This window comes from Eriocheir sinensis, chromosome 28 (assembly GCF_024679095.1).
Source record: "Eriocheir sinensis breed Jianghai 21 chromosome 28, ASM2467909v1, whole genome shotgun sequence".
Lineage (NCBI taxonomy): Eukaryota > Metazoa > Arthropoda > Malacostraca > Decapoda > Varunidae > Eriocheir > Eriocheir sinensis.
This window is the reverse complement of record NC_066536.1, coordinates 2881314-2897306: the sequence shown is the minus strand read 5'-3', so window position 1 is coordinate 2897306 and position 15993 is coordinate 2881314. Positions and strand designations below refer to the sequence as shown.

At 48.1% G+C, this 15993-nt stretch overlaps 1 protein-coding gene across 1 annotated transcript in view; it reads left to right on the top strand.

Annotated features, from left to right (window-relative positions):
* LOC127004360 (nephrin-like) overlaps nt 1-15993 on the top strand; it is a gene marked incomplete at its 5' end in the record, with an annotated part of 35782 nt that overhangs the window by 19412 nt on the left and 377 nt on the right. Inside the window, 6 exon segments of the mRNA XM_050871976.1 lie at nt 2479-2587; nt 5395-5579; nt 6062-6257; nt 6793-7124; nt 9245-9327; nt 11271-15993. The exon segment at nt 11271-15993 is cut by the window's right edge and continues 377 nt beyond it. Coding sequence (XP_050727933.1) covers nt 2479-2587; nt 5395-5579; nt 6062-6257; nt 6793-7124; nt 9245-9327; nt 11271-11828 — 1463 coding nt within the window.

The window sequence follows — 15993 nt, the reverse complement described above, 5'->3', positions numbered from 1 at the left end:
GTCGTTTCCTTTCCCATCATTTTTTTTATGCTGTGGTTCTTTAAGTTTATGTTCTTGTATCTTTCATAATAGTTTGTTGCCTCTTCTTCTTCTTCTTCTTCTACTTCTTCTGCTACTTGTTTTTGTTTTTGTTTTTTACGTGTCTTCTTATATTTGTTTTTTTGTTTTGTTTTGTTTTTTGTTTTGCTTTTCCTTTGCTGTCCTTCTTTCAATCTGCCTGTCAAGCCGCGTCTCCCTCCCCAACGCCTTTCTCTTCCTTCATTTTTTCCTTTGTTAGTCTCCTCTTCCTCCTCCTCCTCCTCCTCCTCCTCCTTTTTCTCTCTCCTTGTTCACGATATTTCTTTGTTTTCCTTTTATTTCACTCTCATTTTCTTTCCTTGTTTCTTCTTTGTTTATTATTTTCTGCTTTTCCTCTTTCTTCTACATTCTATTATTATTATTATTATTATTATTATTATTATTATTATTGTTATTATTATTATTATTATTATTATTATTATTACCAACCTTTAATTATTACTCTTATCGTTATCAATGCCCTTTGGTCCCTTGATCCCTTTGAATGTATCTCTCTCTCTCTCTCTCTCTCTCTCTCTCTCTCTCTCTCTCTCTCTCTCTCTCTCTCTCTCTCTCTCTCTCTCTCTCTCTCTCTCTCTCTCTCTCTCTCTCTCTCTCTCTCTCTCTCCTTTCATACATTAGCTTCCATTCACCACAAGCGGCCTCTTTAGCAGTCTAGTTCCTTCCTTCATCTCCTCCCTCCTTCCTCCTTTTTTTACCTCCCTATTCTCTCCCCTTCTCCCCTCCCGGCCGCCCACGCAATCTTTCTTCCTCCACCCTCCTCTCCCTGCCTCTCATTGCCCTCCTTTTATCCTCTCCTTCTTTCCATTCCTCTATCTTCTTTAGCCTCTTTCTCTCTCCCCCTCTTCTTCTTTTAGCCTTCTTTTCTTCTCTCCCCCTCCTTCATTTGTTTCGCCATTTCCTTCTTCTGTCATTCGGCTTTCTCTCTCTCTCTCTCTCTCTCTCTCTCTCTCTCTCTCTCTCTCTCTCTCTCTCTCTCTCTCTCTCTCTCTCTCTCTCTCTCTCTCTCTCTCTCTCTCTCTCTCTCTCTCTCTCTCTCTCTTTCGTTTCACTCTTACCCTTCCCTTGTGTCTCCCCATCCTTGTATTTCCCATTTTCTACATTTTCTTTCGGTCAGCCTTGACATCACCCTTGGGACACCACTCTCTCTCTCTCTCTCTCTCTCTCTCTCTCTCTCTCTCTCTCTCTCTCTCTCTCTCTCTCTCTCTCTCTCTCTCTCTCTCTCTCTCTCTCTCTCTCTCTCTCTCTCTCTCTCTCTCTCTCTCTCTCTCTCTCTCTCTCTCTCTCTCTCTCTCTCTCTCTCTCTCTCTCTCATTTATCTATCACATTTTTCCCGCTGTTTATTGTCCTTTCTCCCTCGTTAGTCTGTGTCCGATGCCAGATTTTTACGTCCGTCCGTCTATCTGTCTGTCTGTCTTTGCATCCGTTTGACCTTTCGTTCGTCCGTCCCTTCCTGCCCTCCAGTGTTGGCTCCCAAATCGCGTCTCATTTATCTTAATACGTATTGTCCGAATATTTATGCGACGGAGAACGCGGGCAACAGGCAGGGTAGTGTGTTTGCATAAGTCTGTCCGCCTGTCTCCCTCTGTCTCTCTCCCTCTCTCCCTGTCTCCGCGTGTATCCGTCTTTGCAGCCACTTTCATCGCGTGTGTGTTTCTCTTCCTCCCTTTATCCGCCTGTCTGTGTGGGTGTCTTGCGCGGCCTGGCTGTTGGCTGGACTGGAAGAGCTGTGACCGTAATTCCTCTCCTCTGCCTTGGTTCTTTGTCTGCGGGTGTGTCTGTCTGTCTGTCTGGGAGTGTCTGTGTGGGTGTCTGGTTGGGTGGTTGTCTGTACGTATGTCCTCACTTTTTTACTCCCTTGGCTGTTTTCTGTGTTCTTTGGGGGGTGGGATGGCTGGTGTTTGTCCTCTGCTTTTCCCACTTTTTCCTCACTTTCTGTTTTGCCTGTTTCTCCGCATCCTGTCCCTGGCTGCAAGGCTTACGTCCCTAACGCTAAACCCTTCCGTCCGTCCTCTGTCTGCTGTCTTGTCTCGTCTCGCTTTTCGTCTCACGCTGTATTTTCCTTTTCAATTTCCTTTTTTTTCTATATTTTGTGTGTGTATGCATTTCTCGTAGACTCACAAATATATTCAGGTGTCTGTTTCGCTGTCGTCCGTCGCTTTCACTATATTCTTTCTGTCCGCATAACTGTTGATACAATTTAAGATGTTTTCCTCTTTCTTCATCCATGTCACCGTCTCTGCGTCAGCCGCCCTCACACTCTTCTCTGTCGCTTTCACTATATCCTTTCTGTCTGCATAACTGTTGATACAATTTAAGATGTTTTCCTCTTTCTTCACTCATGTCACCGTCTCTGCGTCAGCCGCCCTCACGCTCTTCTCGTTCCTTCTCCCCCAACAGTTCCGCCGACCTGTACCGATGGCCAGCAGACGGTGTACGGCGCGGCGAGGCACGAGCAGCTCCACGTGCCCTGCCAGGTGCAATCCTACCCCGAGCCCTCGTCTTTCAGGTGGGTGTTGCTCCTCCTTTTCCTCCTCCTAATCCTCCTCCTCCTTCCTCGCGTCTATCTTCAGTCTCCTTCACTTTACGTTTGTTTTTATCGCGTGTGTGAAGAGCAAGTGCCTTCCTCAGTTGTTGGAATGTGCCGTCGTGTGGAGGCTGCTGGTAGGTGTGGCTGACAGGTGGAAGTTGACAGGTAGAGTGACGGGCGTTGAGGCACACGTGTAGGGCATAGAAATGGGTGGACAGGTAGCGTGACGGGTGTGGACAGGTGTATAATTTTTGGAGCAAGTAGAGGGCATTTTCTTGAAGGGTTTCCTTATGGTACACGATTGTTATGGAAGCCGGTGTAGGAGTGCCGGTCAGTCTCCACGTAACTTGAACCACTGAATCTTTAACTAAACCCAAACTACATCGATTGTTGACCATTTATTTAGTACTTCACTTCTTTCACTTGTTTGGTAAAGACGTCGATGGACAATTGGAGCTGCGACTAGCTGGCTTTTGTTGTTGTTGTTGTTGTTTTTGCCCTCAAGCTGCCTCCCTTGCTGTAAAAAAATTAAATAGTGACAGGTGTAAAAGAAACAGAGAAAGGGTACAGATGTGAGTGGACAGGGAGTGTGACAGATGTTTAGGGACACGCATAGATTACAAACGTGGGTGGACAGGTAGTGGCAGGTGTTGAGGAACATATATAAGGCACAGGTGTGGGGCTGAAAAGTATTGAATGTCAGGTGTTGAGAGGAGCGTAGGTGGCGAGGCTGTGACAGGATCAAAGTGACAGATGTGACAGATATTGGAGATGGAAATAAAGGCGACAGTAGGATAGAAGGAGAAGTTAGATGGGCAGGTACATGGAGTTACAGGTGTGCAGGGTGTGACGGATGCGCGGTACAGATATAGAGAGGAAAGGAGATTGGGCAGATTGTGACATGTATACGAGATAGAAATGAAGGTGCCTGTTAGAGGAAGGTGAAGGTGGCTGAAGATGGAGTGACAGGGGCGAGGGAAAGATAGTGAAGGATAGAGATTAGTGAAGGTGACGTGCGTAGGAAGTGGGTCAACAGGTAATGGAAAAAGATGTAGATGATAGGTATGAGATAGTGACAGCGAAGGGGATGTCTAGAAGAGGTTAGATAGTGACGAATTACAGTAATGAAGGTGACAGGTGCGTAGGCAGTGGGTCAACAGGTAAGGGGAACAGGTATAGATGATGGGTATGAGATAATGACAGGTAAAGGGATATATAGAAAGTAGATAATGACGTATAAGAGTAATAAAGGTGACGGGTGGGTAGGCAGTGGGTCAACAGGTAAGGGGAACAGGTATAGATGATGGGTATGAGATAATGACAGGTAAAGGTATATATAGAAAGTAGATAATGACGTATAAGAGTAATGAAGGTGACGGATGGGTAGGAAATAGGTTGTCGAATTTAAGGGAGCGAGTCGTGATATCGTGTTCCTGGAGGGCGGCACGTGAGAAAAATAAAAACAAATAAAAAAAATCGAAAATGGAGAAAAAAATGGAAATAAAAACGCAAAGCCTCCTTCTTGCAAAATGAACATGTGCAAGGGGAGGAAAAAGGGGACGAAGGTGGATGACGGCAGAAGTAAAAGAAAAAATAAATAAATAAAATAAAATAAAATAAACAGAAAACGAAGATGTAGAAAAAAAAATGAACAGCATTGCTTTTTCTCCTCCTAAAATGTCTGTGAGTGAAAGGAGGAAGGGGGAAGGGAAAGAGAGAGGGAGAGGAGAACGATCTTCATACGTACATGTGTTAACTCGTTATTTAGAGGTTATACTCCGCAGTCACCATAAATACGCCGCGACAGCGCTCAGGAACAAACAGCAAGCATACATGTCGCTGTTTTTTTGCATCAATTTCACGAGTCATAAGTCATCAAGTTGTCAATGCTGTGTCGGAATTCAGACTGCTCTTTGTTTTGGCTTAAGAAATTGTGATGTTTGTCTCTTTTAACGTGTGTGTGTGTGTGTGTGTGTGTGTGTGTGTGTGTGTGTGTGTGTGTGTGTATGTTTGTCTATCTTAATAACGCTTAAAGAAAAACGTGATATGACGCAATTGTTTGTTTGTTTTTTTCTTTTTCGCCAGTGTGTTGTGAGCAGCACGGTAACTCGATGCTTTGCTGTGTTTGTTTTTCTCGCCCCGCCGTCACGCTTACACGTCATTAAGAAAACTCCCCGACCGTTTGGCGCCTCGCTGGTCATTATGCTGCGCTGAGGGACAGTTTTCTTTCCTCCAGGTGGCGCGGCAAGAAGCATATCTCATTACCTCGACACAGATGGGAGATAATTACTCGTCGGCAACGCGGGAGATAATTTTTTTGAGAGTAAAGTTACCGCGGCACAAGGGAGATAATTTTTGCATCCCCTCGATCGTTTTTTTTTTTTTCATCCTTCTCCATTTATTTGGGCAGCGTGTTTTGGGCATTCTTACCTTACCGTTCTTTTTTCCCTTGGTCTGTCTCACTTGCCATAAAAATATAAGGGAAAATGAGGACGTTAAACGAAGAAGAAAGACGGTGAGAGGGATTTTCTCATCCAGGAGCCACTGAGGTGTTGTCCATCCCAGTGGCGCTGAGTAGGCTTTGTACAGTCAGCCATTAAAGTCAGTCTTACGCCAGAACATGAAGTAATATGAAAATGGTCTGAAACTTCCGCGAGTCTTCACCAGCAGCGTCTCTCCTCTCTAATTTTAGCTTAGTCACTGTCGCGTCGTTCGTTAAGCCTCCGACAATTCTGGGAGTAGTTGTACCAGCGGCGCCACTCACTAGGTGTTGTCTTGCTCTACAGGTGGGCGGTGAACACGTCGACGGGCGTGGTGGACGTGGCACTGAACCTGTCCAGCAGCGTGGGCCGGCGATCTATGGTGCGCTACACGCCGCAAACACACCACGACTTCGGGGAGCTGCTGTGCTGGGCGACCAACCGAGTGGGGCAGCAGCGGCGACCCTGTGTGTTCCGCGTGATCCCTGCAGGTGTGTGTGTGTGTGTGTGTGTGTGTGTGTGTGTGTGTGCGTGTGTGTGTGTATACTTTTCAGTCTATCTTCCATGTTCCATTTTGCCATTTTTTCCACTTGTTTCCTCCAGAATTCCCTCACGCATGCACCATTTCTCTCACTCATTTCATATTTTTCGTCCCTGTCCTCCCTGCCTCTCCCCCTCCCTATTTTTCCCTTCTCTGTTTGTCTGCCTGTCCCCCTTTTCCCATATACCTTTTCCCGTTTTCCTTCTCCACGTGGAGCCTCTAATATTAAACATAACTTTTTTTTTTACCGCTCCCCATTTTATCTGCTTCTTCCTCTCCATATCCCCCTATGTCCGACCGTACTCCTCTTTTTCTTTATATCTTTTCCTTTTCCTACTGCCACCTGCATCTTTTAACCCTCACTCAATTATTTTTCCGTCCCCTGTTCTCGTCCTCACCCTGACCCTTCACCCTCTCATCCCCTCGACTCAGCCAAGCCCGAGGCGGTGCACGGGTGTCGGGCTGAGCGCAACTCCACCATGCCGGCGAGCTACGTGGTGCTGACCTGCTCCCCGGGCTGGGACGGAGGACTCAACCAGACCTTCACGTTGGAGGTGCGACAGGCGGCCAAGGAGGAGGTGTTGGAGGCCTTTAGACATGCCTCTGACCCGCTCTTCATCATTACGGGGTTAGTTACGCATTCACACCTGTAGAACACCTGCTTTCACCTTTTCACTTTCACCCAGTTACACCTTCCCACCCTCACACCTGCATACAAACACGTGTTTACATCTGCACACCTAAGTACACCTGCATATATTTCTTTACACACACACACACGCACACACACACGCACACACACACACGCACGCACTCTCACACACACACACACCTCGTTGTTCCACCTCCTCTTCCATTAACACTCGCCTCCCTTCGTCCCTGTAGGCATAATTACTAGTCATTGCTCTTACCTCCTCCTCTCGCTCCCTCTCTCTTCACCGCCCCCCCCTCCCCCCCCCCCCCACTCCACGCATAGATCCACTCGCTCCCTCGTTTCTCCCCACCTCATATTCTAAAACGCCCTCTCTTGTCCCCCTTCACCCCGCCTCACCCATTCAAACGCCCCTTTCTCAACTTTAAGCCTTTGCACAACCCCTCAGATGCGCCTCTTTTCACCCCCTTTGCCCTTCTCCTCCCCCTGACACGCCCCCCTCCTCCCCCAGGCTCAAGCTGAGGACACAATACTCCCTCACCGTCACTGCAGCAAACTCCCGCGGCTCCAGTCCCCCTGTCACCCTCAACTACACCGCCACCGCTGCCTCCGCCGATAAAGTGGTCTCGCCGCACGCCCACACCTCCCTGCTGAGCATCACGCCCCTTCTAGTGCTTCTGCTTGGCTCCCTGGTGGCCGTGTCTGCGTGCGTGGCCGTGGGCGTGCTGCTGGTGAAGCGGGGACATGGTAGGAGGAAGAGCAGGACCAAGATTCTCTACGCGGGGCCCTTGAAGGATGAGCTGGAAAACCACGACCTCCACACCATCGTCTGCGTTAATCGAGGTGAGTGGTGATGGTGGTGGTGATGGTGGTGATGGTGATGGTGGTGCTAATAAAGGTGGTGGTAGTGGTCTCCTTCTTCCCTTTTTTTTTTTTTATTCCTCCTTCTCCTCCTCTTGCTACTGTCTCTGTCCTGTTGCCATTTTTATTCTTTTTTTTTCTCTCCCTCGACTGTCCATCCACACATTTTAATTTCTCTGCCTTTTTCTTTTCTTTGTTTTCTGTCTTCCAGCTATTCCAGGGTCTTCTCTTTTCCATGCCTTGTTTCTGCTTTCGTTTTCATTTCATTTCGTTTTTATTTCAGTTTTCTCTTTCTCCTTCCCCTCTTCTTCCCCCTTCTTCTTCTTCTTCCTCTTCCTCCTCCCCCTCTTCTTCCTCTTCCTCCTCGCCCTCTTCTTCTTTTTCCTCCTCCGTCTCCCCCTCTTTTTCTTTTTCCTTTTTCCTTTTCTATCCTCTTTATCTTCCTCCTCTTCCAGTCAATCAATTTTTACGTTCCCTTTATACCCGCTTCCCGCATTTAGTGTTTCTCTCTCTCTCTCTCTCTCTCTCTCTCTCTCTCTCTCTCTCTCTCTCTCTCTCTCTCTCTCTCTCTCTCTCTCTCTCTCTCTCTCTCTCTCTCTCTCTCTCTCTCTCTCTCTCTCTCTCTCTCTCTCTCAAATATTCAGCTTTTGTAATCTAATGACCGCGTTAATTTGGGTTTCTATCTTCTTATTTCTCCTCCTCCTCCTCCTCCTCCTCCTCCTCCTCCTCCTCCTCCTCGTAACTCTGTCTTCCCTTCCATGCCTTGCAATTTCCGTGTCTCTGCCGACCAGCTGACTGTCTTCTTTACCTCCCTCCCTCTCTCTTCCTCCCTCCCTTTTCTCTCCCTTCTTTTAGTTCTCTTTCCAATCACCCACCACTTAACTCTCCCTCTCCCTTCCTCTTCCCACCCAAAAATTTATTCTTCCTCCTCCTCCTCCTCCTCCTCTTTCTTCTTCTCTTCCCCATCCTCATCCTTCTCCTTTTCCATCTCCTATTCATCTTTCTTTTTTTCCTCCTCCTCTTCCTCCTCCACCTCCACCCCCTGATCGCATTTTTAAGACTGTCGATCGCCTGTTGTTTCTGATGGGGAGTTACGGGGGAAGTTGGGGAGGAGGAAGAGGAGAAGGAGGAGGAGGAGGAAGTTTTAAAAAGAGAAGAACTGGATCTCACGTATTTTGTCCTTTGTTGATTTCAGGAAGTTATAAACGTAGCAAAGACTATCTCTATCTATCTATCTATCTATTCATCTATCTATCTATCTATCCATCCATCTGGCCACCCTTCACTGTCTTTCACTCTCACTTCACCGCTGTCTCTCCCTCTCCCTCTCTCTCCAACCCTTTTTTTCTTCTTTTACTTCCCTCTCCCTCTCCCTCCGTCTCCCTTTTTTATCTTTCTTTTATCCCACTCTCAAACAACGCCCGTTAGTCCCTCTTTCCTCCCACTCAAACTTTTTTTTATTTATCTTTCATCCCACGCTCCCTCTCTCTTTCCCTCCCACGTCTTTTCCATTCTTTCCTCCCGGGCGTTCCCTTCTACCTTCTTCGTTATCTCTTATGTCTCACTTTCATTCTTGTATCTCCTTCTCTGCCCTTTTGCTCTCTTATCACGTTTTTTTATACTTTCTCTTTTTATGTACTTCTCCTTTTCTCCCTCCCTTTCTCCCTTTTTCACTCTCTCCTCTGTCTCTCGCTCTCATCCTTATATCCCTCTTTATCTATGGTCTTTCTTTCTTCTTACTTTCTCTTTATTTCGTTTCTCCTTTTACGCAATCATTTTCCTTCCTTCCCTTCCTCGCTCCTCATCTCTTTCTCCTCTCCTCCCTTCCATCCCTCCCTCCCTCTCTCTCACCTCTCCCGTTTATTTATCTTCCTTATTCTCTATCATGTCTCTTACTCTCATTCTCATATCCCTTCTGTTTTCTCTATTTTCTGTTTTCACTCATCTGTTTCTCTTTATCCTCTCTTTTTACTTATTCCTCCTCCTTCCCTCCCTCCCATTTTACCTATCCTCATGTCTTGCTTGGTACCTCCCTTCCTCCTTTATTCCCTCCCTCCCTTTCACTCTCCCTCCCCCTCATCTTTCGCTCTTTCCTCCGTCAGAGTGCGAGAAAGAGGAGCTTATGCGGTCTTCGGGCACAACTACTGGCAACCTGTACGTCACTCCTTCGGCATTACTAAACAACGTAAGTGGAGAGAAAGACAGACAGACAGACAAACAGAGAGAGAGAGAGAGAGAGAGAGAGAGAGAGGATGGTTGTTAAAGACTGACAGGGAGAGAAAGGAAAAAACGTTGTACAGGAAAACAAGAGGAAAGAAAATAAATGAATGAGAGAGGGAACAAATAGGAGGAAAGTATGTAGTTTATTATGAGACAATGCAAAAAAAAAAAGTGTATGTGAGAGAGAAAAAGAAAGTGAGAAAAAATGGTGAAGAGGTTAATTAATGTAGAAACTATATAGTAGGGAGGGAAAAAATTAGAGAGAGGATATGCAGGGGTAACAGTGGAGGGGAAACTGTAACAAATTAACTAACTAGTAAAGTCTGAGGGAGAGAGTGGTGGGTGCGCCGGCTGGTGGTGATGACGGTGAAGAGAATGGAGGTGATGGTGATGGTGGTGGTGATGGTGGCGGTGTTGAGTTTAACCAAGCCGAGTATACATGTTTGTGTTTAATTGGATTACTGGCTGAAAAAAAGGAAATGTTATGGGCTATTTTTTTCGCAATATTGGATGCGCACGAGGGGAGAAAAAGCCGTGAAAGAATGAAGTAAATGACGACAATTAAGAGAGAACGAATGACTGATCAAGTTACAGACGGAGCGAGTGACTGGAATTGCATGACTAAATTTAGACAACGCGAGGAATACATGGAACAGACAGAGGTAGGAATTAGTGGAAAAGTAGTAAGTAGTGATACATAAAATAGGTAGATGTAGAACGATAGCTAGATAGATTGACAGATAGATAGATATATAGATGGATAAAGATAGGTACACACACACACACACACACACACACACACACACACACACACACACACACACACACAGATAGATAGATATGTAGATAGACAGATAGATAGATAAATAGATAACTAACAAGAACAGATGAAACAACGTAATAAAGAGTGAAACTGGAAGGTATATATAGAAGGTTTACGTAGAACAGAAAGTATAGTAGAGAAAAGGATATGAATGTAGCAAGTGGAACAGATTGTGGAGGTGGTGGTGGAGGCAGCGGCGGCGGAGGAGATGGGTAGGTGGAGGGAACAGGTGTGGTGGTGATGGAGGGTCAGGCAAACGAGGTGGGTGATATTTTATTTTGAAACACCTTAAAACACCTGTGACGTTTGATCCTTCCGGTCTGGTCCCTCGAGGGTTGTGGAAGCCATTAATATAAAAAGGTGGAGAGAGAGAGAGAGAGAGAGAGAGACAAATAGAGTTGGAAGTTACATTTTAAGTTCACAGTTTTATTATTTTAACTCTTTTTTTCCAAGTGAAGTGGTTGCCGGTCTCACATTTAAATAAACTTAACACTGGCAATGGTTCCGAACTTTTGTGCGTGTGAGTGTGTGTATATGTGCGTGCGTGCGTGCGTTATATTTCGGCGTTAATTGGCACTGTCACATGAGCAACGCCAGTGTTTTCTCGTCCCTTGTGTTGCTTTGTTTATTTCCTCTATTTTTGTTTTACTATTTGTTATTATTTGTTTATTTTTAGTGTGTGTGTGTGTGTGTGTGTGTGTGTGTGTGTGTGTGTGTGTGTGTGTGTGTGTGTGTGTGTTTGTATTTCATATGTAGCATTATTTACATTGTGGTTGAGGGTGTGAACAAGAAAAAAACGATATGGGGAGGGAGGGAGGGAGGAAGGGAGAGTAGGAGAGAGGGAGGGAGGGAGGGATAGCGGGAGGGAGGGAAGAACAAAAGGCAATGCTAAAATTAAAATACTTACTCATATTGCAATTAACACTCTCTCTCTCTCTCTCTCTCTCTCTCTCTCTCTCTCTCTCTCTCTCTCTCTCTCTCTCTCTCTCTCTCTCTCTCTCTCTCTCTCTCTCTCTCTCTCTCTCTATCTCTATCTATCTATCTATCTATCTATCTATCTTTCTTTCTCCCTCTCTCACACACAGTCCGGGTTGTCGGTGGAGAGTGATGTGCCGCTGCGGGAGAGGACGCCGATGGCACCGTTGGCGTCACAGGACTCGCTGGGCCGCTGCTCCACGCCCTCCTCCATCTCCACCTCCAAGACCACCTCCTCCAACTCCTCCCGCTCCTCCCACAACTCCTCCGCCACCGTCGCCCTCAACCCAGACTACCTCGCCCGAGACCCCGAGTACCTCATCAAAAACCCCGACCTGCTCATGAGGAACCCTGATTTCCTCTCAAGAACGCCCGACTTCATCATCAAAAACCCGGATTTCCTGATGAAGGGTTGCGATTACCCAGGGAAGAACGCGGATTACCTCATCAGGAACCCGGAATACCTGGCCGTCAGTCCGGAATACGTGGCCCCGAGCTCCGAGTACCTGCCGAAGAGGACCGAGTACTTGATGCCGTGTTCTGAGTATCTGGCAAGGAGAGCGGAGTACCATGGGTCTGAGGTGGGCTGCATGGGCAAGAGTCACCCGCTGCTGGGGGACGAGACGCGCCCTTGCTGCCTCCAGGCCCATAAGGAGAGTTCCGTCTAGCCACCCACCCTGCGAGAGAGAGAGAGAGAGAGAGAGAGAGAGAGAGAGAGAGAAAATCACCAAGAGTACTCCAAAACACCAAAACTTCCGCAGTTGAAGGAAAAGATTCAACAACAACAATAACATCAGCAATAAAGTCGTGTAAACTAAACCCTTGAAGACGACACGAAGCAAAAACGGGATGCCTTGGAACGAGAACGACCTGCAGGACCTTCGGGAGGGAGAGACGACCCCTCTGTCGCGCCAGGAGGAAACAGATGGGCAGCAGCGGCGGTGGAGCAGCGATTAGGAAGGTGGCAGGAGGCAGGAAGGAAGACGAGGAGGAAGGAAGGAAGGAAGGCAGACAGGCAAGCAGGCGGGCGATGTGTGATCATGTGCAGGGCGTGAGAGATGCAGCCGCGCCGTGATGCAGCCGCCATTCCCGCTGCCACGAGGGGATAGATGGTGGAGGCTGAGAGGTAGTGCTAAACAAGAGGAGGAAGAGGAGGAGGAGAGACACATACGAAGAGGAGGAGGAGGAGAGACACATACGAAGAGGAGGAATGTCTAGTGGCCGTCGAAGTGCAATGTGTGATGTGTGGCAGGAGACGATGGGAAGGATAACCACGAAGGAGATGGAGATTCAGTGTACAGTCGGTGACCCCTTGAGACAGTGATAAGAGTGATAAGGGCGCCTCTCCCTCTCGCTCTCTCTATCTCCAAGGCCGAGACAATAACAGTCGTGACAAATGGTGCTCAAGAGGACGTCAACCCACCGCTAACGCCGCCGCCGCCGTCGTAATCATTCCTCCCTCCTCTCTCTCTCTCTCTCTCCCTTTCTCCCATCCCATCTATATAGTCGAATCGCCCCGGCCGTGAGTGACAGTACGACCCTGGCGGCCAAACGGTAAACTGATCCATATGCAGGGCTGGAGGCGAGGTGAGGGGGGTGAGGGGGTGCCCGAAGCCTGAAATGTGTGAGAGTAGTGGATGGGTGTGGGCGTGAGTGAGGCATTTATGGTGTGTGTGTGTGTGTGTGTGTGTGTGTGTGCGCGCGGTTCCCGGTGGAGGTCTGTCCATTAAGGAGATTAATAACAAACAGAAATATACTCCGAGAAAAATGGAATCAGTGGTGGACTACGTGACTCTTTTATATATTTATGATGCCCTGCCTTCATTGTTGTGATTGCTAGGTACACCCGGAGAGAGAGAGAGAGAGAGAGAGAGAGAGAGAAAATCACGCCCCATTTCAGGCAACGGAAAGGTGAGCAAGGATTGTGGTCATGTCTGTCAAAGAAGACTGTCTGTCCATTCTCTATCTATCTATATATCTATCTATCTCTAGAACTACAGCCACCACCACCACCCTCACAGCACCAGCTTCCAAGTAGTACCTCTTCTCATCACCTACACACAGCAGACCACCTGAGACGCAACACCTCGGCATCATCCCCTCAACGCCTTCCATACTGAGTGCCCCGCTGAGCTCCGTCAACGAGGCCTCGACATACATATCATAAAAACTAAAACCCAGGGTCCAAGAACGTCCCCTTGTGGATCCCCCGTGGCTTCTTGTTGACGGGGTGAAGCTGTGTGTTTGTGTGTGTGTGTGTGTGTGTGAGAGAGAGAGAGAGAGTGGTGCCTGTTGGTGCTTTACTCTGTCTTTCTCTTTAGTCAAAACACACACACACACACACACACACACACACACACACACACACACACACACACACACACACACACACACACACACACACACACACACACACACACACTAGAAACTTGACCTCCCCGCCACCTCAGAGCTCAGGGATGGACGTCTAGTATGCAAATGGTCGTCCTAACTGTGACTGTCCGGGAATATTGGGAAGCCGAGTACGTGCGTGTGTGTGTGTGTGTGTGTGTGTGTGTGTGTGTGTGTGGAAAAGAGAGAGAAAAAGAGAAGACTCATCAAAACACACTGTTCCCTAGTACAACAGGCTCTCCTCCTCCTCCACCTCTTCCTCCTCCTCTTTCTGATTTTACTATCCCTCTCTTTCATTTTCCTCTTCCTCCTCCTCCTCCTCCTGATCTTGCTTGTTCCCTCTCCTCATGCTACTCGACGTCGGCTCCCCGCTCACCCACCATCGACCTCCCTCGAGATGGTCAAGTTAATGTCTTGCGGACGGAAAAATACACCGTCGGTAACGACCACAGGGCCTCCCGCGCCTCCGCCTCCCCGCCCGAGACTGCCCCGCGCCCTGCCAATAACTAGCCCTCTTCGCGGAGCTGACTTACGTATCGGCTATCGCTGGAGAGGCCGCGAGAAGGCTCTGTGTGTGTGGAAGATGTCCCCTGTGATCTGTGGACGAGGACGAGGACGAGAACGTGGAGAGCAAAGGGGAAAACCAGAGAAATAAAAATACGTGCATGAAGGAGGAACCGAATGAGAGAAAGATGCGTCGAGGGGGAAATGAAATTCTTCGATGAAGGACGAGAGGAATGGGAGAGAAAAAATAATAGTGCGGAACGAAGGAAAGGAGGCGAGGCGCGTCAAGGATGCCCCCGAGCAACGTTGTCTTACCTGATGATTGTGTGTGTGTGTGTGTGTGTGTCCACCACCACTAACTATCTGTACCGCGTCACCTCCTTCACCACCACCGTCGTAGTCACTGTCGTTAGCTGTCGTCGTTCTCACCACCAGCTGTCTGTCTGTCAGTCCTCACGTGGCGCCGCTCCTGTGGCCTCGACGCCGCCACGATGTCATCCACTTTGTTTGTATTGTCGGCTGACTCGCGTGTGCACCGCAGGTGTGTACACGCTCGTCAGCTGGCCTGTGTACGAGCCTCATGATATGTACACATACATTATCTGTCACATTGATATGACATGTATATGTCCTGTGTACGCGTATCATCATGTGCACACACCCATCAGGTGACCCGTGTACACGCCTCACCACGTGTACACATTTATCATCTGACTCGTGTGCACCTCATCAGTTTACACATACGTCACCTGTCACGCCTTGGTCTAGCCTGTGTGTGATCTGTGTGCGTGCATCACCTCGTGTACACACTCATCAGCCAGTTCGTGTACACCTTTCACGTGCACACGCTCATCACAATGTTTCTTCGGCTTTTATCACGTGACCAGGTTTGTTGTAAAGTGGTCGTCGTCGCCGCCCGGGAGTGGTCCGCCCAACGTCCACCAAAAGATTGCCTCACCGTCACTTAAAACAATGGCAATGTCATTACACACACACACACACACACACACACACACACACACACGCACACACTGCTACGACACCACTATATAGTAGGCCAGATAGTCGTACGCTCACTCCCGATCAGCTCGTTACAGATTTCCAATGCACGGAATTACAGAGACATACTGGGCATGGCAAAATTCCACATTGCGCCTTTTTTTATATATTTATCCTCCACCTCTTGGTCTGTCTCCCTTACCGTAGAGATATATGCGCGAGTCACAAAACCGAGAAAGCTGCAAGGAATCGGATGAGTTGGAGAAAAGTGACGTCACGGGCGTCATCGGCGTGCCTCGGGGCAAAAATCGCGGGGCAAAAATCGCCAGTTCGCGCACCGTAGCTGTGGGTCGCGGAGGCTGACGGGCGTGTTGGTTGAGTGTGTGTGTGCGTGTGCGCGCGTGCTGCCTTCTAAGTAACTTAAGTCGTGCTTCTCGATCCCGCGAAATTCCTGCCACTAAGAGGATCAGGCAACTCTCACGTAATCGGAAGTTCAGTAAGAGGACGCCGTAGTTCTTCCCCGAGTGCCGCGCTGCTGCCTGCCTCGCCCTCCAGCCCGCCTACGCGCCGTAAGTTGTGCCATTTGTCCATTAAGTTCCAATTACCCGCGCCATTGACCCCCTTCCCTCTCCCCTGACACGGAGTAAGGTGGATGGGTCTGTTTCCCTGTGTGGTGTAGCCTCGACGCCGGCCAGTATTAATTAATGAGCCCATGTGAATGAAGCGGTTAACCTTGACGTGAGTTTGCTTCGAACGAGACTCTTTCGAATCGCTTGTTTCTCCTTGGAATGGTGGTTCGTCTAACTCACTGACTTTTCATAGTTGTTGCATTATTTAAGGGAGAGGAAGTCTTTGCTGATGAGGGATGAACGAGACTGTTTCCAACCGGTTTTTTCTCTTTGGACTGACGGTTCGTTTTACTCAATAACTTTTCATAGA